Source organism: Diutina rugosa (assembly GCF_008704595.1).
Source record: "Diutina rugosa strain CBS 613 chromosome Unknown scaffold4_size502443, whole genome shotgun sequence".
Taxonomy (NCBI): domain Eukaryota; kingdom Fungi; phylum Ascomycota; class Pichiomycetes; order Serinales; family Debaryomycetaceae; genus Diutina; species Diutina rugosa.
In genome coordinates this window covers 269961-295277 of record NW_022995100.1, presented here as the reverse complement: position 1 = coordinate 295277, position 25317 = coordinate 269961, and the positions used below count along the sequence as shown (strand labels likewise).

Sequence of the window (25317 nt, the reverse complement as noted above, 5' to 3'; positions counted from 1 at the left end):
ACCAGTTCGGTCTATCTGCCATTATCAACGCTCACAACCCTCTCTGTTGATATCCAAACTATTCGTTCAACACCAATTGAGTCTTAATGACCTAACATAAGACGAGTCGGTTAAAATACTATCCTCTGATTCAGCTACTATCAGGAACTCGCTCAATCTCTGTCAACCGTCCCGCAGTGACTGATCCACGGTGATCGTTCCCGACCGATCTGATAGTACTCAATTGGGGAATAATCTTCGGAAAAGTTGTTATATGGTTGTGGCTACCACCATCTAGGGTCAGACTCTAAGGAACTATGGCCATGAGGTCGCATCATGTAAGGAATCGTTATCCGCATGGCTGAGTTGCTCGTATGGCTCCCAAAAGGGTGCGACCAGTTGCCCTTTTACCGACTACGGTTAGCGCGCGGACTCCTCAACCAATATCATCGTCTCCAATTGCAGCCACGCCATGGCAAAGGTTCATAATCGTTAGATATCACATGGACGCAGACCACTGTCGGGTGGCAATGGCTGGGGATCGCCTGGCACCCGGGATCGCAATAATCCTTCACTATCGCGGAACCTTCGGCGCCGGGGGCTACCGCCATCGCCACTCATCAGATGGCTAATTTCGGACTTTATGTAGCCACCACTCACGCCGGAGCCTGGTAACGGTGAGAGCAGTAGACAGGAAAAAAAAAAAAGCGCCCTCTCCATGTGAATACGAAGATCCTCCCCCCCAATTCAGTCCCATGGGGTATCCCCGCCGTGGCTTACGTTAGCGTAGTTTGTCGTAATCTCCCCCTCCCGTTCCACACCGCCACCGGCGTAGCACCCCGCCCGGTCACTCGCAAGGTTGCCCCCCTAGTAACGCGCACTCTCACTAAAACGTGTTCCTCTTTCCGACCACTGCCCACACTACCGACACCAATGGGGTTAACATCGAAGTTGGACAAATTGAAGATAGTGGGGGACCACCACCACCACCCCGGCGCCGACGCCACCCGCGGCCACAGTGCCGACGTCGTCGACGGCGCCGCGGGGGCCCCGGTTGCCACCGACACCGACGACATCGATGAAGTGGATAACGAGGGCCAGCTGATCCTCATGAGCATCATCTCGCAATTGCGTCCCGGGTGTGACTTGCTGAAGATAACATTGCCCACGTTTATCCTCGAGAAGAAGCTGATGTTGGAGCGTATCACCAACTTCTTCGAGATCCCCGAATTGTTGTTGGCAGCCAATACCGAGCTGGACCCGGTGGAACGCTTTGTGCTTATCACGAGATGGTACCTTGCTCTGTGGCACATCGCCCCCAAGGCGGTTAAAAAGCCCCTCAACCCGGTGTTGGGCGAGGTGTTCACGTGTTATTGGGACGACTTGCCCGGCAAGCAACACGCCTACTACATTGCCGAGCAAACCAGCCACCACCCGCCAAAGCTGTCGTACTTCTACATCTGTCCCGAACTGAAGATCCGTGTCGACGGGGTCGTGATACCTAAGCTGAGATTCTTGGGTAACCTGCTGGCAGCGTTGATGGACGGGTGGGGCCACGTCACCTTAGGACAACATAACGAGACCTACGTCATGAACCAACCCAACGTCTACTGCCGGGGGATCTTATTCGGGAAGATGCGCACCGAATTGGGGGACCACATGGTTATCAAGTGTGAAAAAACTGGGTTGGAAGCCGATATTGAGTTCAAGACTAAAGGGTTCATATCTGGGACCTACGACGCCATTGCCGGGACGATCAAACGGTCGTCGACGGGTGAAGAGTTGTACTCGATCTCCGGGAAGTGGAATGAGGTGATGGATATCAAGAACTTGTCTACGGGCAAGAAGAAGGTGTTGTACGACACCGCGACCCTGAAGCTCGACAAGCCTAAGGTGAGACCCATCAACGAACAATGGGAGTTTGAGTCGCGCAAATTGTGGAAGCCGACGGTGGATGCGTTGGCTCAACGTAACCACGAGGTGGCGACGGAGGAGAAGTTTAAGGTAGAAGACGACCAGCGTCAACGGGCCAAGAAGCGCGTCGACGACGGCGTCGAGTGGTACCCCAAGTTGTTCCGGTCGGTCCACCAAGACGAGCCCGAGTTGCAAGACCTTGAGTACGTCATTTACAAACCTTTGGACCTCAACGACCCCCCCAAGGTGTTGGAGGAGAAAGTGCTCGAGATCGCCCCCATCTTGCCTGGCCAACACTTCGAAGACAGGTTCGAGATTCCTGCGTTCAAAAAGAGCGGCTAGTCCGTCCGTTTTGTGTTGTTGATTTTTTTTTTCTCTCTAGAGACCGGTATTTAGACAATGTAAGCTAATCTTTAGTGTCCCCTCTTTCCTATATACCAACAACACCGCGGTGTCTGCGGCGTCCGATGCCACGCGCGCGCCCACCCCGGCCTGTGTGCACACGTAGCCATAAGTAAGAGAATCGTCACTTACCGCGAGCGCCTAATGGACTACGAGAAGGTGTTGGCGGCGCTCAAGGGCCCACGGCTACTGCTGCTTGAGTGCATTGACTACTTGCGCCGATACGGTGACAACGTAGGCGTGCACCATGCCGTGGTCGAGCGCCTTCGCCAGTTCAGCTACGACGAGCTCGAGTTCTACATCCCCCAATTGATCCAGTTGCTCGTCAGCTACGAAACCGACTCGATGGCCCTCGAGGACTTCTTGCTCGACTACTGCGTACAATACCCGCACTTCTCCTTACTCGTGTTCTGGAACTTGCAAGCGTTCGTGTGGGAGCTTCGCAACGACCCCGAGCTGTATCTGTTCCAGACGGTGCGCAAGTTCATCAACCAACTACAAAACATTCTCTTTACCACCGAAGGGTTACCCCAGCAAGAATTCAAGGAGAACTTACAGCCGGCACTTGTACTTTGCGGAGCGATCGCGGCCCTGGTGGCGATGCCTGGCCTTGGCAATTACATTAATCCGATCATCCGCAGCCAGCTGCGCCAACAAAAACTGTTTGTATTCAAGCTTGCCAACTTCCAGAAGGCGTTGACAAGGAACTTAACCCTAAAGAACCAAGGACGAGTGGAGACCGACCCCCAGTTGTCAGCAAAACCCGAAAAAGTGGCCCCTCTGGGAGTACCGCTCAAGCGGCTGGTGCTGTTATCGCGCCTTTCTCACCTCGAATCCGATTCCGAAGTCACCACCGACGATGAACCCGAATCAAAGGGCTTACGTGCCGAACTCTCCCAAGCTGAAGGTGCCCGGTTGCACCGGAATGCCTACAACTCCCTCGAGGAAAACTTGAAGATAAACACGGTGATAAAACTGAAGAAAAAGCGGGCCCAGCCTGATCGCTTGAACCACTCGCTGCGACTGTTGCCCGACCTCTCTCCCGAAGCCGTCCCCGAAGCCGCCCTCACCCGTCTGTTGAGTCAAACGATACGGCCAAAGCAACCGACCTACGACGAACTTGTACGCACGCTCAGAGTAAACTACGCTCGGCAAGCGTGTGATTTTGCCATGAGTCTCCAGAACATCTCGTTGAGATTGTCGCTGGTGCCTAAAGAAGCTCGATTGTCGGCATTACGAGCCGAACTCTCCATCATCAACAACAAAATGCTCCCCGCCGAAGTTGATATCCCGCAGTTATTACCGATAACCTCTAATCGCAACAAAAAATACCATAAGATATTGCGGTTGACGGTAAACGAGGCGTGCGTGCTTAACCTGGCGGAACGGGTGCCATTTTTGTTGCTCGTCGAGTACCTTAGCGACGAGATCGACTTCAACCCGTTCTCCGAGTACAACCTGCGCATAATCGGCCACGGCCCGGCCCCGGCGGCAGCGGTCCCTCCATCAGCTCCGGGACTGCCCCTTACCGTCGCCTCCGCCACCTCTGGTGGCACTGGTGTCGACGAGATCTCCACCATGATCGACGAAACCGATCTCTCCGACCTTCCGCGCACCCCGCGGTTGCCACAAACCCCTCAAGTACTGCTGCCTCTCGCCGACGCCACTCCCGTGACACTGGCGACGCTGGCCAATACTGATACCGTGTCGACATCTGCTCCTCCCGGTGACCGTAAGCATCTAGCAGACCAGATGCGGATCGCTCTGGTAATGTTACAGCAGCTAGAGTCTCTGGGACAGCTGTCACTGGAGCACTCGGCGGCCATCCGTGGTCGTATCGTCCAACTGATGATCGCATTGCAAGACCAGTTTGATTCCATTGATTACAATAAAATTAATGAACTCACTGGTGATGCTCATGCTGGCGAGCGGAAAATGGAAAACGACGCCAAGGTCGGTGAGGATTGGGCCCGTAAACGTGCGAGAATAAAGAGCCAGTCGCCTTACGGCCACTTGCCTAACTGGGAGTTATGTCTGGTGATTGCTAAAAACGGTGATGATTTACCCCAGGAAGCCTTTGCCTGTCAGCTTATCACCCTCATCTCAAACATTTGGCGCCACGATCGCGTGGGAGCATGGACCAAGCGGATGAAAATCGTCATCACTCTGGCCACCACCGGGTTAGTCGAAACCATCATCAACGCCATGCTGATTCATTCTATCAAAAAACTGATGACCGAGGCATCGATTGCTCTGGGCGAGAACTCGCGGGGGCGCATCGCCACTTTGTCCGACTACTTTGTCCAGGAATTCGGCGACCCGCTGCTGAGACGTCATCGCAACGCTCGGGCCAACTTTGCCAAGTCGTTGGCGTCGTATCTGATCATCTGTTACGTGCTCCAAATTAAAGATCGCCACAACGGTAACATTATGGTCGACGCTGACGGTCACATCATTCACATTGACTTTGGGTTTTTGTTGCTGAACCTGCCAGGACTGGTTGGTTTCGAGGCGGCGCCGTTCAAGTTGACCCAAGAATACGTTGACGTGATGGGCGGCGTCGACAGCCCTGATTACGCCGACTTCCGCAGATTGTGTAAGATCTGCTTCCTCCTGCTCCGCAAGCAGGGCCAGCAGGTGGTGAGCATGGTGGAGTTGATGCAACGTGACCTGACGTTGCCTTGCTTCAACAATGGAGACAATACCCTGGTGTTATTGGCACAACGGTTACAGATGGATTTAAGCGACGCCGACGCCGAGTCATTTGTCGACGGTCTTATCACTAAGTCGCTCGGGTCGATGTACACACGAGTGTACGACCAATTCCAAATGATCACTCAAGGTATATATTATTAGGCGCGGCTGCACCTCTCTGTCGCCCCATGCCGAAACACCCCACCCCACGCACTTAGCTTTAAAACCCACAGCTTATGTATTTATATCATACAACCCCATATACCTTCAGCATGGATGAAGACACTCCTCTTTCCGCTCATGTGTTCCAGTTACAAAAGAAATCGGTCCAAGTGAGCCACACATTGAAAGACTTATTACTGCCCGACTCATTTCCCATGAAAGCAATAAATGCAGTATCAGAGTGGCAGGTGGAAACTCAATTTATTAATTACTTCAAACCCGAAGATTTGAACAAGAAGACAGCAGTTGAAAAGACAGAGTCAACGTTTCGAACTCCTAATCGGTATCTCTTGATGAGACTGACCATAGGAGGATTGTATAGGTTGCGGCAGAAACCACCAACTCGTTTGTTGTCCAAAATCACATCGCTGCTATGGAAGAAATCTTCCAAGAACACTCACGCTTACTATGAATACTTGGCGCAAAATCATGCAGCGTGGCATGAGCATTACATGCGTTACGAAAAAATCTCAACTCGAAAATGGAGGCCAGTTGATTTCAAAAAGCAGTGCTTAACATTCAAAATCACAATAAGGAATCTGCGTAAATTGAATCAGCTTAAGTCTGTCGAATCATAAGTCTAATTGGAATAAAGCACCGTAAATCGAAACATCTCAATCTCATATAAATCCTGGCTTGCAGAACGTTTTATATGCAGGTCAATGGTACTTTTAACAGAGATTCGAATTTTCACGATGGTAGTTCGCTTAGATCTGAAGCCAATAATGTTGGGGGGAGAGCACAAGTCAATAAAGGGTACCGCCATTTGAGTCATGTGGCTAATTCTACAGGAAAGGATTTAAATTGTACGTGAGCTTTAGCTGGGTTGGAAATTTAGATCTCTGAGTCGACTCACTTATTTTGAGACGAAACCTGAATCTCAGCTTTGATTGCCATAACTGATCTCGACCATTGAGTCGATACTCCACTCAGTCAACTTAGTGGATATCAATTTGACCTCGACACGTTACCGTATGATCGATGAATAGTATATCGTACATTACTACCAACATAGGGCTACAGAAAATGCAGGTATGCGTATTGAAATCACACTATAGTTTGTTACAAGAACTCGTACCTATCGTGAAATTCTTTCATGTTCACATCAATGCGGTTCGCAACCCCTAGCCAGAAAATCAACTTTCTGTAATCTTTGTCTTCAGAAGTGAATTTCAATTTTTCAACCTCACATTGGATTTCTGAAATCTCCTCTTCGTAAGTGTAGTAACGCAGATATTCAGGCGGGCTCAACAGACAAAGCATGGGATGATCGCTTGTGGCTTTGGGAATCAGTATGAGAATCTCAAAAATTTTGAACCAACTTTGCACCGCTTCCGGAGAGATGTTTAGACTTGCCAGACAATCAGCCATATCACAACCGTACAACCAAGATTCCCAAATTCTTGTCACTGCACGGTCCTCAAAACGAATTTCCTTCGGTTGACAGATACTGTGTGACATGGCCCAGAAGGCCTCGAAATATGGGTAGATGGCGTCCTCATTTAGTGTCAAGCATGGGTGTTGAGCCTGAAAAATTTTCAGAATCTCTTTCACCATCTCATCAATCGATTGGAGACCATGATCCTGCGCTCGGTTGCAATGTATGACGTACTGTTTAGCCATGAAGCCATACGTTGTTTCGAAATACTTTGCATCCCATTCCTGATAGCCTTCTTTGCCGGGAAACTCCAATCCTTCTTCTTTGTAGTGCTCGTAATGTTCGACCACACTGTTATTGATCCGTTTGAGCTTTTCTTCGACCTTATCTTCCATTAATCCGACCAATTGCGGATTGGATTTCTCCATGTTAGCACGCAACAACTGTAATGCCCGCAGAACATCCTTAGACAATACGGGATCCAGACAGTACATCGAAGAGAATCGCTTCCACGACAAGCACACGACACCTAGAGGCCGAGAATGGGCGTGATGCACAATTGAGCGGTTAAGACGAGCAGCGAGTTTGAACATGATTGAAGGATATATTGGTACAACCCCCAACTTTATAGTCGAGAACGGTGTGGAAGTCTCAAATTATGTAAACGTCAGACGCGTTGCCGTGACAACGAATCTGAAACATGTGTGGTGAATCATTCAAATATGATTGCACTTGATCCGCCCGTTAAGCTCCCACGCGAATACGTTAAACATCTCGGCTAGATGAAATACAATAAAGTTCTTTCGTTCCAGCAATTTCGCAAGTCAAATCCATGCAGCATTAGCTTATTTGATCTGGCGACATTATAATCGCATTAACCCAACCAATGTTGCCAAGATTATTTTAAGTGTGGTGTTCTGACGCGATTATGCGACACTTCCAGTGCAATTGGCAAAACATTTTGAGTATGGGTGTTCAAGAACATCGCATGAGTTCATCTTCATGAGAAACTTCGTTCCTACTCATAGCTTACTATATCGGTAGCATCTCATTGTAATCAATGGCGACTCAAAAACACTCACCGACTTTTCTGAGGTATCAACCGAGGTGGTCTGAAATGTGTAGACCTGAAACAACCACCATGGAAAGTGACGTTCGCTTATAATCCAGCACTTTCAATTGCATAAATACCGATCATATCTCTATCGAATCAATATGAACTCGGAACTTGCTAGCTTGAAGGAGTGTTTCGCAAAAGTGGAAAAGATTTTGGGTGAACACAACGCTACTCAGAAGTCCAAAGTTATCGACCAAACTTTATTTGATGACACGGCCTCAAATTCCTACTGCGAAGCGAGAGCCAGAATCGACATGGTAAGTAATTAGAGATATTGATTGACTTGACTAACAATAGCTTTCACAATTGGCAGGTAACAAGGAGATAAGAAATAGCGGAAGATCGTTGTTCTCTATGTACACTCTGGAGGAAGAATCCTTCAAACCTCGCTTAGCTCGCGAGGAGGGTGACTTCATAATTGAGCACGTTAAAGTGTCCGTCCACCACGAGAAAACTGGAGGAAACGGAGATATTCATGATGCTCAGAAATAATGAATCCAGTCAACAATGATGTTGACTCAGGCTGCACTTTTTTAAACATCGATCATTTTCGAGTGAACGTGCTTAATATTGTCTAAAGATCACTAGTGTAATCGTACAATACACAACTTTGAAGAATTTTCGATAACCTAGTAACAACTTTGAGGGGATCAACGACCATTAAGATTGTGAATTGTTAAAGTGTATCCTCACTACACGTGTGGTATACGCACTATAGAAATTATATACACGTGACAATAACAGTTCACGCGAAATGGGATGCCACGAGGAGGGACGTCAAGAGGGATCATGCCACGAGGCAATAAAGCACGAGTTCTATGGAATCAGGACATAGATGTGTATAACCCTGAGGTTATTCCCATGTCTATTGCCCGAGAGATCCTGCGACATTTACCAGTTCCAGATCTTCTCATTTTTTCTCAAGTACTGAAGAACACCTACCGTGCCGCCCAAGATCCTCAGCTATGGACGTCAAAATTATCAGCCATGGGCTTATGGTCGACGGCTCAGCCCCCTCAACTGAAACACATACCATTGAAACCGCTTGACAACCCATTGACTGGAGTGGACCATGTCGTCCGTGCCCCTAAAGCAGCTAAAGCTCAGGTGATCCGGTTGTATCGAGCATTGCTGCCCTACTATTACGACTTAATGACTACACAAGCCTACGAAAACCTTAAATTACTTCGACAGTTTGACACTCCTGAAGATCAAGCCAGAATTCTCAATAATTTGTTGATGATCAACAGAATCGACACGGAGCCGCTGGCGTCTGTCGTTAGAGATAAGTTGCTTTCCTTGATCGAAATTTTTGAAAGTGCCTTGCTTCGAGAGGTTGAAATCCATTTTGATGTTGAAGATTGGAAGTCGGCTCGTCGGTTTGTGACGGTGTTACTTTCGCTCCAAAATCAGCATACGCTTATAGATTTCTTCTTACAGAAAGTTGACGCCGCCGGTTTGATGTCAATCACTGATCAATTCTCTTGCGAGAAGTATTTCGACGACGAAGGCCGTCCAGTCGAAGAAGAATTCCAGCGGCTCCTCAAGACAGTCATTGATGTATTCAATCACCAAGCGGAAGTGGTAGACGCTATGTTCCCCAAGGAGGTTCCGATTATGGCTAAAGTTTGCGAGGAGATAATTGCCAACCAATTGAACCTGATTGTTTTGAGTTTGGTGGCTTATTCGAAGAAGTATCCTCAACGCTACGTTGAGACAATTCCTTACATATATCAGCTGTTTACATCGAAATTCGTGGAGCAGCTCATTCCTCTGGAGAATATTGGCAGCAGCTACAAAGAATTGGTTATTGAGCTCATGGACATGATGTTTGAGCTGGTGGTGTCCGAATATGTTCGTGACGAGATCTCAAGAGTCCGTGAGCAGTGCTCCGATAACATCAATCAGTGGATTAAAGAAGTATCCATGCGAGAGCAGGAGACACAGCAACAGATCTTGAAGCATGTTAAAGTTGAAACCAAGAATGCCTTCTTGTCGAGTTTCAAAAAGATGTTCGTTCCTACCAGCAAACTGGGGGAAGCTGACGCAGAGCCTGCTGAGCAGTACCTGGAAATTGAGGCAAAAGCAAAGATTTTGAGTGCAAACATCCAGCTGCTCACCCTGATACTTCTGCCAGAGCTTGTGCTCACGACACTTAACTATGGGAAGGAAGGCTTACATAGACTCGCGGTTTTCCGCAATTACCTGATGGCAGGATTACGTCTGGACATTCTTGCGACCATGCAAGAGATGTTTGTGGATATTATCGAAACAATTGGCACCAATCATTTGCGCCCTGGATTTGACCGGGCCATGCGCTATCTTCAGACATATAACCCTAACCTGGCAACATATACTCTGGACCATCACGAAACATTTGATCAGCCGCTTGTGCTTTTCTTTGAACTCATCAACATGGCTGATTTGATCATTCAAATGATAGACATCTTCTACAAGGAAGAGTTCATTAACAATCACTTGGTGAAGCACGAAAACTCAATTTTGAATCCTGCGCTTCAACACAAAAAGGGATTGGAAGCAATTGTTGATCATTATGTTGCAGATGGTCTCAACGTCGCGTTGGAAATTCTCGTTGACAAAATTGAGGAAGTATATCGCACTCAGTTGCGGCCGGAAGATTATGACCCTCCAGCACTGGCGGCATTGGGGCATACTGCCGCCGGATACCAAGCAGTCCAAGTTCTAGAGGAAAACATGGATCTATTGGTGGATCTGGCCGACAGACTGATTGTCGACGTCTTTCAACAAGAAATAGCCGAGAGATTCTTCCAGGTGCTTGTTAAGATTCTCAAAAAGTCCACTATTCTGGTTCAGGGCGCCACGAACTTGATCAGTGACTTGAATATGTACTGTGATTTTATCAGGAGTCATATTCGAACCAATAAGCGGTTGGTATTACCCTTGTTCGAATCCCTCAAGAAAGTTGGGAACATTTATCTCATATCAGGCGACGATTCCAAAGCTATCGCTAAGCTTGTCAGTGACTTGAGTAAGTTCAACGGGATTTTCAGTCAAGAAGAGATCTACGAATTTGTTCAGAGACGAAAAGACTGGACCCAAGTCAAGCGACATGTTGAGAAAGTTATGTATGGCTTTGGCTTCGGCGACTGCGTTATTATATAGACAATCCGCTTTGAAAGCGGTACTCATACCCTGCAAATGAATTTAACGATACAATCATTAGCCGATGTATTCTACTTGTATTGCTTTACGATACAATCACTAGCCAGTATATGAAATTTTAACATATTTGCTTTAATTCGGCTTCGACGATGTTAAGGTGTATCCCGCACCAGCTCTCCGGTCGCACTACGATTAACAGGATCATTCCGGGGAGCGCGACGGTTGATGCTTCTATCCCAGATAAAAATCAAGCCTTTGGTTCCACGAAGGTTGAAACGACTTTGCATTGACATCAACAACTTATACCAAAAGAATCCTCAGCATAATCTCATCAAAGACATCGTGGAATGCAAACGAGATCCCCAGCATCGTGCGACCGATAGCCTTCAGCGATGGCTTCTTCACACAAACTTCACCCACCCCACAGTACGCCATTTGCTATATACAAGTGCTCATCAACTTGTGCTTAGTGGTGAGGTCGAATATGTTCGAGAACTCTTCGCTGATAAGCTTTCGCCGCAAACCCTGCCTCATGATACCAGCGTGATACTCGCGATGAATGCTGGGGACGTATTACTAGCGGCCCTGTTTGCGATTGAATTGAAATTGAAAGACATTTCGGTATCGCCCGATGTCATCAATACACTATTACGAGTGATTCTGGTCGCAATAAGAGCTGATGAACTTGCTGTGGCACATGCTTTTGCGATCATGCGGATAATAGACGTTTACGGTCCTCCAAACGACGTATTGGCCAACACTTTATGTCAGAAATTGGCGGCATCGAAACCCACCGTTTTCTTTGCCAACGCTTTGGCCATAAGATACCCCACTTTATCTGACCGGACCCTTCAAGCATTGATTAAGGCTAACATCGAGTTAGGAGATCATACCAGTGCTATGCGCTGGATAAAGATAAACACCACAAACATATCTGTGGATATAGCATTGGATTTCTTGCGTGAGTTCCCCCGATATACTGACTCCATAGTGGACTTGTGCGACGCAAAAACCCTCAAACATCCAGACATGCAACTGTTCCTTTTGGAGCATTATGCTAAAACCGATCAACCGGGAAAATACCGCAGGGTGGTGAACACACTTGAAGCTCCGCTTCCCCGTGGAGTTCTTGGAGCTCTCTTTCGAGCCCTGTTAAAGCAGAATGATGAAAAAGTGGCGGATCAATGTCTCCAAGCAATCTTTGCCAACGACAAACTGATAAACGCTCGAGAGGTGGGTGCTATAGTGGCTAAGTTGTTACTACAAGATCATCGGGTTGAAGCAGCATCCGTCTTGGAGCAGTATCCTGAAATTGGGCGTTCCAAATGGGGTTGGGCTCGCCTTGCCGAATATATGGCTGATGAACCCGGCTCCAGTATATTTCACCAAGCAACCACGGTACTTCGACAACTACCTGACAACGACCCGGCGCGGGTTTTGTTCACCGAGCTGATGATACAACGCTTTATAAAACGTGATCCCAAGACGGCGATGGCAGCGTATGAGGCCATTGTTAACTACCTAGATTTTCCCAGCAAATGGCAGGCAGGCATTGTGGTGTTTGAGTTTGAGAAATACGGGTTCTCTTCCAGCATAGTACGAGCGATGTCGCTTCCGCCGGCGACACGGCGTAAAGTGGTCGACGAGATCGCCGAGATTAGTGCTCAGCATAACACCAGCTCTAATCCCGGGTGGAGACAATGGGTCCGGGTCCAGAACCTGCTTCTAGGCATGATTACCGCATAAATATTTGATTAAAAGACTATGTACATCAACGGTTCTTATCCTTCTTCTTATCAAACAACTTACCCCCCTTTTGCACTTCTTGGACGTTGTGGCCCATGAGCTCGATGAAGTCGTCAGCCACCCGTTCCTCGGTGGTGGGAGCCTTTCCGGACCCGCCGGCCTTAACACCAAAGTCGGCATATTTCTGCTGGAACTTGGAAACCTTCCCGGTAGCGTTGGGGTCGGTGGTGACCAAGTCTTGGCGGTTAGGGTTCCACAACTGGGAGTTTCTCTGATCGGAAATCATCCGGATTTCGTCCTTGGGAGCTTGAGAGCGTCTGCGGATCACCAGGCCGTCGGACAATTCGACGAGGGTGTCGAACTGGTGGTAGATGGTGGGACGCGCCCGACCCTGCTCAATCTTTCGCATCACCCGTCGGTTGGACAACTTGACCTCACCTTTCATGGCGATCCCCCGCGCCAACCGGGGAACCACTACTCGCTGACTGGTCGAGAACATCGTGGTGAAAATTTCCGATGCGCCGGTGCGAAGTGGTGATCAAATGCGATGGTCGATAATATGGGGTATAAGGCTACAACGAATATAGTAAATTAATTCTATCACATAGTTGGAGATGTGTTTTATTTTGAAGTAGTTGTATTGTGAAGATGAGTGTTAGAGTAAAAGGAAGACTATTCCAAGAGATTGAGAGCTGCAATTCAAGATGTGAGAAACTTGATAGGATACCCTGAGCATACTCCGTTGTAGAAACCAGAGTGAATGAATTGAAACCATTTCACATGGAATAATAGTTTTGATTTAGGTACTGATTGTGCTGTGAGTCGTTCAAAACGTATTCGATCGGAGTTGTCTCGATCAAGATCACAATTGTGTGCAGGATTGTCATTTGATCAATTAAGGGGAATTCTGTAAATCGATCAGACTACCCCTCAAGTCGAGATATTCATTGATAAAATTTAAAGAAATTGAATGATTCGTGAATCCAGTCGAAATTGATTGATTCAAACAATGGGGAGCTCAGACCCGTTCCACCCGAGCCCCTTAAAACCCCTATATCGAGTATACAACCCTATAGAAGTAAATTTAAAAAGCACGGTTCATCAAGGTTGGATACGCTGAGAGTAAAAGTCAAGCTATACTAGGCATTTCCCTCCCAATCGACTACCCCTGAACTATCCGAAGCTCCCTTCGGTTGCCATTTGAAAAAATAGTGCGCGCGGCGACTCATCATCACCCATGTCATTCCAGCAGACACCGACGATTGTGGTGCTCAAGGAAGGCACCGATTCCTCTCAAGGACGGGGCCAGATCATCAACAACATTAATGCTTGTCTTGCTATTCAAGATACCCTCAAGCCGACGCTTGGACCCTTTGGCAGAGACATTTTGATCGTTCTGTCCAATGGTAAAACCACCATCTCCAACGATGGCGCCACCATCCTTAAATTGTTGGACATTGTTCACCCTGCGGCTAAGATGTTGGTTGACATTTCGCGAGCCCAGGATGCCGAAGTTGGTGACGGTACTACCTCGGTTACCATCTTGGCGGGTGAATTCTTGAAGGAAGCCAAGTCGTTCATTGATGACGGCATCAATTCCCATCTCATAACTAAGGGGTTGAACAAGGCGTGTGACCTTGCCGTTGCCAAGATCAAGGAGCTTGCCGTTGACATCAAGAAGGATGATCCGAAGGAATTCAGAGAATTACTCGAGCGCTGTGCGCAAACGGCGATGCTGTCAAAGCTTATCTCGCAAAACTCGGACTTCTTCACCACCATGGTAGTGGATGCGGTGTTGTCGCTTGATCAAGACGATTTGGACGAAAAGATGATCGGTATCAAGAAGGTGCCTGGGGGTAGTATGGAAGACCTGATGTTTGTCGACGGGGTGGCGTTCCAGAAGACCTTCTCCTACGCTGGGTTTGAACAACAACCTAAGCTGTTTACCAATCCTAAGATTGTGTGTCTCAATGTGGAATTAGAGCTCAAGGCTGAACGCGATAACGCCGAAGTGAGAGTGGAACAAGTTAAGGACTACCAAGCGATTGTCGATGCCGAATGGCAAATTATCTTCAACAAGCTCGAAGCATTATACAAGCTGGGGGCCAACATTGTGCTTTCCAAGCTCCCCATTGGCGACTTGGCCACTCAATACTTTGCTGACCGCGACATCTTCTGTGCTGGGCGTGTGCTGAGCGAGGACATGGACCGGGTGATCAAGGCTGTGGGTGGTCTGATCCAATCTACGTGTTCGCTGATTCAGGCCAAGGACTTGGGCACCTGCGAGCGGTTCCAAGAAGTGCAAATCGGGTCCGAGCGTTACAATTTGTTCGAAGGGTGTCCCGAAGCCAAGACTTGTACCTTGATTTTACGGGGTGGTGCCGAGCAAGTGATTGCTGAGGTGGAAAGACTGTTACACGATGCGATTATGATTGTGAAGCGGGCACTTAAACACCACCTGGTGGTGGCTGGGGGTGGCGCCATTGAGATGGAGCTTTCGAAATACTTGCGTGAGGTGGCGAAGACGATTGCGGGCAAAGAGCAGCTTATCATTTCCGCGGTGGCGCGGGCGTTGGAGATTATCCCGCGCCAGTTGTGCGATAACGCCGGTTTCGACGGGATCGAGCTTTTGAACAAGTTACGCTCATCTCACGCCAAGGGCGAGACGTGGGCCGGGATCGACTTCAAGACGGAGTCGGTGAGCAACAACATGGACAACTTCATTTGGGAGCCGGCGTTGGTCAAGATCAACGCGATTCTGTCGGCGATTGAAGCGGCGGTGTTGCTTTTGCTGGTGGATGAAACCATTCGCAATGACGACCAAGAAGGAAAGCCTGCCGGTGGTCGCGGGCGCGGTGCATACTAAACATGAGTTTTCTCCAAAAATTAATTTTCGCTTGAATGGGGTTATCGCACCGACATCAAAGTGAGCGTGTTTACGTGGGCCAGCGGTGCATGCCATGTGGTTAGTAGCTAAACCAGTTGATCAGGGCGCGGGCGATTTAACCTTATTGGGACCGTTAGACTCAAGTGCGGCGTATTAATCAATGAAACTAAAGGTAGTGTGTATTGTATTTACCGTAGACGATCGCCGACACCGTGGCGGTGTTGAGATACGGAATGAGTGACGGGGTCGACATTTGCGACACGAAACCTAAAATCACGATTCGCCCACTGCCGCCGATCAACAGTGACACGGCGATGATTTCATACGGCCTCGGCAGTTCGTGTGCCCCGGGTCGCAGCCAGCGGCAGACCCCATCGTCTAAAACCCTACAATTCGCGTTTCACAACATTACGCGCCTGCCATCAGTTCGCGCGTGGATTGTCCTCCGGCAAGGAGGCCAGGGCGAGCGAGCGACCGCGACACCGCGAGTCACCGGCCACCACGGCGGCTAGATACACGCCAATCGGTGGTGGGATCACGCTGTTAAACATGTTAAATATAATACAAGTGATGATCGTGTATCATTTAACGAGACCACGGCCAGGTTTATCCGACAAGAGCGCAAATGGCGGTGTTTATCGGTGGTAGCCCGAGAGGGTTTTTTTTCCGGTACGTCGCTGCATACGACTCAAGCCACGCATCAGTTAACGTTTTTTTTTACGTGTATCTGACTCCTTGAGCGGACAATTATTTTTTCCTAATGTTTGGCGGGGACACCGCGCGCTCGCAACCAGGGGTCCTATCGGCATGAAGGGTTAGTTTATAACTAAGTTCCACCCCACCACATCCTCAAGCGACCCAGTGATGAACCCCGGCCAAAAGTACGGACCCTACCCCCCGCGGCTGCGGCCCTACCACCCGGCGCTCGAGGGGCTTGAGCGTCAGGCCAACAACACCTTGATCGGGGAGTACAAGCTGGAAGTGTTGCAAACGTTGGCGCAATTGGAGCTGGCTCTGGCAGTCAATCCGGCGATGATCGACTTGCAACCGGAAATCCAGTGGTTCATGAGACCGTTTTTGCTCGACTTCCTCATCGAATTACACTCGCTGTTCAAGCTCCAGCCGGCGACGTTGTTCCTCTGTCTCAATATCATCGACCGCTACTGCGCCAAGCGGATCGTGTTTAAGCGCCACTACCAGTTGGTGGGGTGCACCGCCCTCTGGATCGCCGGCAAGTACGAAGACAAGAAGCTGAGGGTGCCCACGCTCAAGGAATTGACCATCATGTGCCGCAATGCTTATGACGAAGAGATGTTCGTCCAGATGGAAATGCACATCTTGCTGACACTCGAATGGCAATTAAGCCACCCCAACCTTGAAGAGTGCCTCCAATTGGCGATCACCCACGCCGCCATCGACCATCTCGACACTCCTCAAGCACCACACACTCCTACCCGCAAACTGCAAACGACGACGCTGGCAGTCACTGCTGTGGGGCGCTTTCTCTGCGAGTTATCGCTCTACAACCGTTACTTTTTGCTGGTGCCGACGTCGCTTGTGGCCATCACCGCTAACTTATTGGCGTGCCTGATGCTTCAGATCCCGCGAGCCCTGGAGGCGGTCACCGACTTGCTTCGCCGCCAGCGGCTGCGGATGTACGCCCACCAGAACTTCTCGTTTGAAGTCGACAACACCACATTCATGGACGAAGACATTACCGACGACGACAGCGACAGCGAGTTGGCAGTGCCCACCAACACGGCGCTGGGAGATGAAAATCGCGTTCCCGAAGTTGAGGGGGCGTTCCTTTCCGGCTTTGACCTTAGTCAAATTGACACTATTAAACAAATCGCCCTCCAGTTCATCCTACAGTTGTCGAAGATCACGGAGGTGCTCACTAAAAAGTACGAACCGTTGGGTGTGATCCAGGTGATCCAAAACTTCAACCAACGCTTCGGGGCTATCCTCACTTCCATTACCGAGTCCCCACCCGCGGCTGATGCTCCTTTGAGTGATAAACACGCCTCTATCGCCGACCTCCTCCTTCAATTCCCTCTGCCTGACCTCATGCTGCTGCCATTGGCGCCGTCGTTGGCCCACCACACTCCCGCCACCCCGCCGCTGGCAACGTCACAATACCTGGTATTCAGCAACAAGCGCTCACTGACTGCACTGACACCAGTGTATTCAAGCTACAATTCGGGGCTGCTGCTAGGCCGCACCCGATCTAAAATATCTAAGCATAAGTTTGGCCACCATAGTGCCACCAACTTCGCCGAGTACCTGCCCACTACCCATAAGTTCAAGTTCTCGGCGCCTGACCGGTCGTTTGAGTGGTCGCTGCCGATCACCAACCAGTACAGTTTATGATAGCATAGAATATTTAATTAAGTCACGACCATACTTACTTCGCTTTGGCTCTATTTGATCGGATCTAGTTAAAAAGGGGTTGCATTTGCCTTCATCGCGCCCTCACGCGAACGGTCCATGTGGCGGTGACGCCATGTGTGATTTATCCCTCTTTGGTACGCCGACCGCAGTTAACCGACGCATCGTTTTTGGCTACTGATTTTCCGGAGGATGAAGTACTCCTAGACGAGTTGTTGGGCGTATTGGCATCAACGACCATGTTAAAGATCACTCCGGGTTCAGCAATTATGCACCCACACTTCTAACCTTCCCCGTTTGCAAACACTTGGGTAGGAGCCACTGCCATTGAGGACGTTCTGTCGCGCTCGTAAACCTACGCCTCGCGCATAGCAGGTATTTTACCGCATGGAGGCGCATTCATCACTAAAATCCCAATACAGATGAATGATTATTATATGTCACTGACGAACACAGTTTGACGTGCCACGGTCCCCATTAGGTAGGCCACCCGAGACACGCACACCCCACTTGAAAAATTTTGGTAGTGCCGCGACGGCCCTTACCACACGCAGCGTGCCTATCTAAAGATCGTTTCCGCCGAGGATTGTTCCTTAAGTCTTGCTCAAAGGTGTAATTTTGCTTTCGCTGACTGGCGTGATGTCGTGTCTATATTTGTTTGTCTTACAGACGTAGTCCGTCGCCGCCAACGTATCGCGGCTAAAAGTTGTGATCGGTCTCATCGTCGCGTTCAAGTTAATTTTAGTAGGTGGGTTCTCTCCATCAGCAAACAGCGCAGAAATATGCATTCGCCGTATTCTGCTGCTCCACGTCCACGCTCGTCTACACAACTGACGACTGATGAGCACATTCTCGTCGGTGGCGCGTTCACGGCACCGAGCGGGGCTGTGGGGTCGAATGAGACTTCAAGCAAGATTCCCAACCCAAAACTGGTCCATTCTTGAAGACCCTTTCAGGTTAATTATCACACCCCTGTGCTCATAGAAACAGGTTTTAGTTCACGAAAGCGACATTCATACTCACTCAATTTTTCAAACAGCATTTAATATGCTTTAAAGTACTCAGTCTTACATTTTTCTGTTCTGTGTACCAATTTTCTTTGGAGTTGTAGCTGTAAAACATACTTAGACGCCTTAAAGATGCTCGATTCTATGGAAATCATCAAGGTACAGATTCCAGTAAACACTAGTTGAACAAACCATCAACGTTCTCGTGCCGTGTCTTTGGTAGTATAACGGTTAGTATTTCCGCTTGTCACGCGGGAGATCGGGGTTCGATTCCCCGCCAAAGAGCTTTCTTTTTGGTCAAGAGAATGGTTGAACGTTGTCTTTTTCTTTTATACCCCCAAAATCATCGGCTCATTGGCTTACTCCAAATTTTGGTGTTAGACTCAGTTAGCAACAGGCTTCGCAGATCCGGTGTTTAAGGAAGAAAAAATTGAAGGGCCCGAAATTGGTTACTAGCCCTGCGTACACATTGACTTCACGCGTAAACATTGAGGTAAACAAAACCTGATCCCCATGCTGGACGATTTCAACAGCAAAAACTGGGTGTGGGTGCCCGATGAATCTGATGTCTATTGCAAGGGATATGTCACCGATTACCTAAATGACGATACTTGCAAAGTCACGGTGGTAAATGGATCGCAGGAGGTCCAACGAGTGGTACCCCAGAAGGACATCGAAAATTGTAACCCATCCAAGTTTAACAAGTGTGAGGACATGGCGCTGCTTACTCATTTGAATGAACCACTGGTGGTATACAACTTGTACTTGCGTTACAACGATGATCTCATCTACACCTACTCCGGTCTCTTTCTCGTGGCGATCAACCCCTACAAGTCCTTGAGCATCTATGACACAAAAACCCTCAACCAATATCACGACCAGGAGCATGATAAACCACCTCCACATATCTTTGGTACCACCGAAAAGACTTTCAGAAATTTGGTGACCAATCATAAGGATCAACTGATATTGGTAACGGGTGAACTGGGTGCTGGTAAAACCGAGAACACCAAGAAGATTATCCAATATTTATCCCTGATTACGCCATTCCGCCGCAAGGGCCAGGGTCATAATAAGCGCAACCTGGCGTACTCCCAGACCATTGATACAAAAATCTTACAGGCTAATCCTATTTTGGAACTGTTCGGTAATGCCAAAACGATTAAGAACAACAACTCCCTGCGTTTTGGTAAGTTTATTAAGATCTATTTCAATCGTCGAGGCCTCATTGTTGCAGCAACCATCGATTACTATCTTCTCGAAAAACTGCGTGTGGTACAACAATTAACCAACGAACGCAACTACCATATCTTCTACCAATTACTCCGGGGCCATGATGATTTAGGTCTGTTAGGATTAGCCCGTGATATTCTGGCTCATAAATACCTCGAGGGCCTGGCTCACACTATTCCAAATGTTGATGATGCCAAAGAGTTCACTATGTTGTGTGCCGCTTTCAAAATCATGGGTATTGATCTGGATCAGTTAACTCAGGTCTTCCGCGTACTTGCTGTGGTGTTGAATTTGGGGAACTTGGAGTTTACTCTGTGGAAGAGTGATCAAGCAAATTTTACGCTGGATCTGCCAATTGACACTATTGTTAAATTCCTCGGGATCAAACGGGATGATTTTGTAAGCAATATGCTTCGTCCTAAGGTCAAAGCAGGGCGTGAGTTTGTTCAAAAACTGAAAAAGCCTGCTGAAGTTAAATTTGCTATTGACGCCCTTGCTAAACACTTGTACGAGAAGTTGTTTCAATGGATCATCGCGAAAATCAACGCTAACTTGGAAGTGGATGGCCAGACCAAGGATGGGACGAACTTCATTGGGGTTTTGGATATTGCTGGGTTTGAAATCTTTGACGTCAACTCATTCGAACAATTATGCATCAATTATACCAACGAAAAACTTCAGCAGTTTTTCAATCACCATTCTTTCATTCTTGAACAAAGTGAATATCTTCGTGAGGACATTGCATGGGAATTCATTGATTTCGGTCAAGATCTACAACCCACTATTGATCTCATTGAAACAAAGCAACCTATGGGGGTTTTGAAATTGTTGGACGAGGAATGTATAATTCCGAAACTGCTGGATGCCCTGTTCATGGACAAGTTAGCCAGTAACTGGGGTGCTGGCCAACTGAATAAGTTCAAACTCAACAAATATAAGCTGGGCTTTATTATCCATCATTACGCTGGTATGGTTGAATACAATGTTGACAATTGGTTACAGAAGAATACCGACCCTGTTAATGAACATGTTTTGAAGTTGCTACCTGCGCTGGACAATGAGTTCATTCGCAAACTTGTCGAGAATGATGAACACTTAACATCAGCAACACCATCCCTGCCGCAGAAACGTGGGGCGCGGGTAAAAACGGCGTCGTTGAAGCATAAGGAACAGTTGGCGCAATTGATGGACCAGTTGGAACTGACAGAACCTCTGTTTGTGCGTTGCATTTTGCCTAACCTTGATAAAAAGCCCAACAAATTTGATAAACGATTGGTGCTCAATCAATTACGCTGCAATGGGGTCTTAGAAGGTATAAGAATTACGCGGGCAGGGTATCCTAATCGTATGACGTTTGAGGAATTCTTCCTGCGCTACTCAATTATCAACCCGAAGGAAGTTTATACTAAAGATGCCAGAACAAACTCGGAACTTATTTTGAAGTATACCGGGTTGAGCGATGAGGTCTTCAAGGTAGGTATCACGAAGATATTCTTCAAAAATGGCATTTTGGGGAAACTTGAAGAAATGCGTGATTTGACCCTCAAGCGTCTCTTTACTGATCTTCAGCTGGTTGTAAGGGGTAAGGCTGCTCGTCGTCATATGCAAGCTAAGATCAAAGAAATTCAACTGGCTCAAGTTATCGCTCGTTCTATGCAACGAGTTGACGAATCATTGAAAAACCTGATGTGGATGGAGTTGTTTGTTGCTGTGAAACCTCTATTGGAAGAACTGGTGAAAGTCTTAGATCTGAAGGAGATGAATGAGAATCTTAAAAATGTCAGCTTGAAATTGAAAGACGCCGAGAAAGTGCTGAAGGACTTGGAGGTTGAGAATGTCAAGTTGCGCGATCAGATGAAGTTGTTGGAAGACGAGATTGTTACCACTACAAATCAACTTAAAGAAAAGGACTCTACTTTGTCGAAATCTTTGCAACTGGAACGCCAAGTCAGACAAGAGCTTGCAGCGACCGAGGCAAAATTGGAAGCTCTACGTGAATCACAGCGCGAACTAAAGGGCACCATTGCAGACCTTGAAGACAAGATTGAGGAATTGGAAAAAGAACTTTCGCTGACCAAGGAGGAGAATCGCCAATTACTAGAAAATCACACTAACCACTCCTCAAAATTGACGGATATGGAAGCTGAGTTGAAGAAGACCATGGCTGCTTATGAGGAGAAGATGCTGAGATTGAAGGAGCAGCACGAGGAAAATGTCAAGTCACTCCACCAGGACAAAGAAATGCTTACTCGCCAAACTGCTGATCTGAAGCGTGAGATTGAATTGCTCAGGAAGTTGCAACCAAAACATGATGCATTGTCTCGCGAAGTGTCCACAGCAAATGACCAGGTTCGTAAGTTTAAGGCCGACGCAACTGCAAAGGAGCGTGAGATGGCACTGTTGCGTTCGCTGATGGTCCGCCATGAAACGACGACATCCAATCTTCAAAGCAAATTGACGCAGACCGAGATGGAGTTAAGTAAGCTTAAAAACGAGCTTGACAAGAAGGAGGGAGAAATTGCAAAACAGCGCGAGGCTACTCAACAAGCTGAAAGAAATCTCAAACAAGCCAAGGCCAATTTAAGTTCGATTGATTCTCTCACGAAAGAACTTCAGGAAACAAAACTTGCCCACGAAAAAGCTACTCATGAAATCCGCGACCTTCGCCACAGAGTTGAAGCTGCTGTAAAAGACCGAGAGGAAGCTGAAGCCAAATTTCAAAAAGCTAAGGTACAAACGGAACATGTTAGAAAGGTGCATGATCAAAATGTCAATCAGATTGCCAGCCTTCAGAACAAAGTTGCCAAGCTTGAAAGAGAACTCAAGGATGCCGAGCAGGAGAAGGAAAATCAACCCCCCGCGATATTGGAAGAATTTGGAGCTCTCAAACTCAAATATAATGAACTCAATGCCAACTTGCGAAAGGAAAAATTTGAGAAAAAGAAGCTTCATGAAGAGGTGTCCTTATTGCGATCAAGAAAGGTCAGTGGAGAATTCGACGGCCTGACACCTCGCCGCCAGTCCCATGAAGCTACTACACTGTCTCTCAAGCGCGAAAACGAGTCCCTTCGAACACGGTTACTGCAACAGGAAGCTGAAGCAAAGCGAGCTGAGGATTATGCCATTGAACTTCAACGGAAATTGAACAAGTTGCAACAACTGCGAGGCCTTGGTCTGAGCCAAAGTGAGGACTATGAAAAGAAATACGAGGCATCTCAAAAACGTCTTGCTGACCTTGAGTGTAAATTTGAACGGATGATTTCTAAGAATGGGGACCTGGCTCTGGTATCCCCTAATCTGCTGATGGTCAGCAAGCGACTGTCGTTGTATCTTGCGCAAGCCTCACCAGACTTTGTCGCCGTCTATCAAGATCTACACAAGACATTGAAGACAACTCGAGAAGAATTGAATCTGTCTAAGCTGGAAATTTTACGACTCAAGCTGTTGTTGCGTGAACTGGAAGATGAGTTGTATCAAACTAAGCACAGCCAGTTCAGACACCTGACCGCTGACTATGAGCAGCGCACGGCCGAATTGAAAGTGTTGAACGATAAGCTCACATCGCGTAATACCGATTTGGCCCGACAAGTGGACTTATTTGAACTGAGGCTGAAGCAGTATTTCAATCAACTCGAAGAAGCTGAGCTGGCGGTGAAAACCTCCCAGCGTAAAGAGCTCGAAGCCACGAAAGAGCTTGAGGAACTTAAGCGGGACTTCAAGATGGCTAAGGAAGAGCTTCGCCTGCATCTCGTATTGGTTAAGGAATTACGTCTGAGGGTATCTGGGTTGGAAGAGCAAGTTCAAGATCGTGATCACCAAATTGAACAATATAATAGTCAAACTGATGAGTTGAAGCAGAAACTCAACTATTACACAAATTCCTACGATAACAAGGAAGTCCAAGAACAATACCGCGATGAGATTCGTGAACTTCAAAAAGAGTTGGCGTTCAAACAAGAGACGGAAACAAGCTTGATCAAAGAACTGAAAGAATGGCAACTCCGATTCGAGGATGTCTCCCGGCACAAACGTGACCTTGAGCAAGCTGCTATTCAATGGGAAAAGAGGGAAGCTGATTTGGACAACCAAATTAGCGAACTCACGAATACCAAGCGTGAACTTGATGGTGAGAAGGTGTTGAACGAACGTAAGATCGGCAATTTGAGCAGACAGATTACTTCTCTCAAGAAGGTCGTGGATGAGATCAGTCAAAGACGTGATGAGTTATTGGATGAGACTGAACTGCTTCACAAGCAGTTGCATCAAAGTGAGAGTCAAAATGAGGACCTTCAAGGTCAACTCAAACTTGTTCAACAGGACAACGAGGTGCTCAAACGATACTTGGCCGACAAACAAAGCGAACATGAAGAGATACGTCATGAACTTAACCAGCTGAAATTAGGTGCTCCCGACGATGTCGTTGAATATCAGAGAGTCAAACGTGAATTATTGGTCACGCAAGAAGAAAATGAGTTGCTCAAGTTACGTACTTCCAAGCTTACTGACCAAGTACTGCAGCTTGAGCACAAACTCTACTCCAACGATCAGATTCGTTTCTGGGAAGAGAAGGTAAACAAGTTAACGGATGATTTAGACAAACAACAGCAAGAAAACTACGAGGTATCCAAACTGTCAAAGACATTACAACGGAGAGTGGCTGAGCTTGAGATTAAATTGGACAATGAAACTCGCGCCGCTAAGAAGTATAACGATGAAAACTTCAGCTTCCATAATCAATTGACTCAAGCGAAACTGACTATTGACATATTGCACCGCGATAACGCTGAGAAGGACCTTCAACTTAAGCGATATGAGAGAGAACAATTGGAACTTAAAGAGAAATTGTTACGTTTAGAACAGGAACAGTTGCGTTTACAACAATCTTATTAATAAATATTAAGTTAGCGTAAACCAGATATGGCATATGAGAGGACAAATGTGGAGGTTAGGTTCAACTAGAGTGCGAATGAAATTGCGACCCAAAACGAGTCCTGATATTGCCTTTCTCATTTGACGCAATGCCGCAAACTAAATATCATCGTGAATTAATATGGCATCAGTTTGACACGGATAAGAGCATGTAATCTATACAATCTTGATATATTTAAAGAAACTATATACCTGACGTGATACTGGGAATGGCGTATTCAACACCTACCCCGCTGCCTCCACTATCTTACAACTTACACTCTCCTAACCAATACTC

General features: G+C 47.5%; 10 protein-coding genes across 10 annotated transcripts; 8 read left to right on the top strand and 2 right to left on the bottom strand. All coding sequences in view use genetic code 12, as the record gives it.

Annotated features, from left to right (window-relative positions):
- Positions 1–912: 912 nt before the first annotated feature.
- OBPA (oxysterol-binding protein related protein) lies at positions 913–2235 on the top strand (the record flags this gene model as incomplete). Its single annotated transcript, XM_034154204.1, has 1 exon — positions 913–2235. One exon carries the CDS (start codon positions 913–915, stop codon positions 2233–2235), a length of 1323 nt encoding a protein of 440 aa, XP_034013597.1.
- A 204-nt stretch (positions 2236–2439) lies between these two features.
- On the top strand, positions 2440–5151 carry PIKA (1-phosphatidylinositol 4-kinase; the record flags this gene model as incomplete). Its single annotated transcript, XM_034154203.1, has 1 exon — positions 2440–5151. One exon carries the CDS (start codon positions 2440–2442, stop codon positions 5149–5151), a length of 2712 nt encoding a protein of 903 aa, XP_034013596.1.
- Positions 5152–5261: 110 nt separating this feature from the next.
- MTLA2 (Mtla2p) lies at positions 5262–5789 on the top strand (the record flags this gene model as incomplete). Its single annotated transcript, XM_034154202.1, has 1 exon — positions 5262–5789. One exon carries the CDS (start codon positions 5262–5264, stop codon positions 5787–5789), a length of 528 nt encoding a protein of 175 aa, XP_034013595.1.
- A 484-nt stretch (positions 5790–6273) lies between these two features.
- On the bottom strand, positions 6274–7182 carry DIURU_001636 (uncharacterized protein; the record flags this gene model as incomplete). The annotated part of the gene is made up of 1 exon (XM_034154201.1): positions 6274–7182. The coding sequence occupies one exon, from the start codon at positions 7180–7182 to the stop codon at positions 6274–6276; it is 909 nt and encodes a 302-aa protein (XP_034013594.1).
- Positions 7183–8495: 1313 nt separating this feature from the next.
- RCY1 (Rcy1p) lies at positions 8496–10850 on the top strand (the record flags this gene model as incomplete). Its single annotated transcript, XM_034154200.1, has 1 exon — positions 8496–10850. The coding sequence occupies one exon, from the start codon at positions 8496–8498 to the stop codon at positions 10848–10850; it is 2355 nt and encodes a 784-aa protein (XP_034013593.1).
- A 225-nt stretch (positions 10851–11075) lies between these two features.
- Positions 11076–12596, top strand: DIURU_001634 (uncharacterized protein; the record flags this gene model as incomplete). Its single annotated transcript, XM_034154199.1, has 1 exon — positions 11076–12596. One exon carries the CDS (start codon positions 11076–11078, stop codon positions 12594–12596), a length of 1521 nt encoding a protein of 506 aa, XP_034013592.1.
- A 25-nt stretch (positions 12597–12621) lies between these two features.
- On the bottom strand, positions 12622–13095 carry MRPL36 (mitochondrial 54S ribosomal protein bL31m; the record flags this gene model as incomplete). The annotated part of the gene is made up of 1 exon (XM_034154198.1): positions 12622–13095. One exon carries the CDS (start codon positions 13093–13095, stop codon positions 12622–12624), a length of 474 nt encoding a protein of 157 aa, XP_034013591.1.
- Positions 13096–13833: 738 nt separating this feature from the next.
- CCT7 (chaperonin-containing T-complex subunit) lies at positions 13834–15462 on the top strand (the record flags this gene model as incomplete). Its single annotated transcript, XM_034154197.1, has 1 exon — positions 13834–15462. One exon carries the CDS (start codon positions 13834–13836, stop codon positions 15460–15462), a length of 1629 nt encoding a protein of 542 aa, XP_034013590.1.
- An 885-nt stretch (positions 15463–16347) lies between these two features.
- On the top strand, positions 16348–17853 carry CCN1 (Ccn1p; the record flags this gene model as incomplete). The annotated part of the gene is made up of 1 exon (XM_034154196.1): positions 16348–17853. One exon carries the CDS (start codon positions 16348–16350, stop codon positions 17851–17853), a length of 1506 nt encoding a protein of 501 aa, XP_034013589.1.
- Positions 17854–19391: 1538 nt separating this feature from the next.
- MYO1 (myosin 1) lies at positions 19392–25001 on the top strand (the record flags this gene model as incomplete). Its single annotated transcript, XM_034154195.1, has 1 exon — positions 19392–25001. One exon carries the CDS (start codon positions 19392–19394, stop codon positions 24999–25001), a length of 5610 nt encoding a protein of 1869 aa, XP_034013588.1.
- Between the last annotated feature and the right edge of the window lie 316 nt (positions 25002–25317).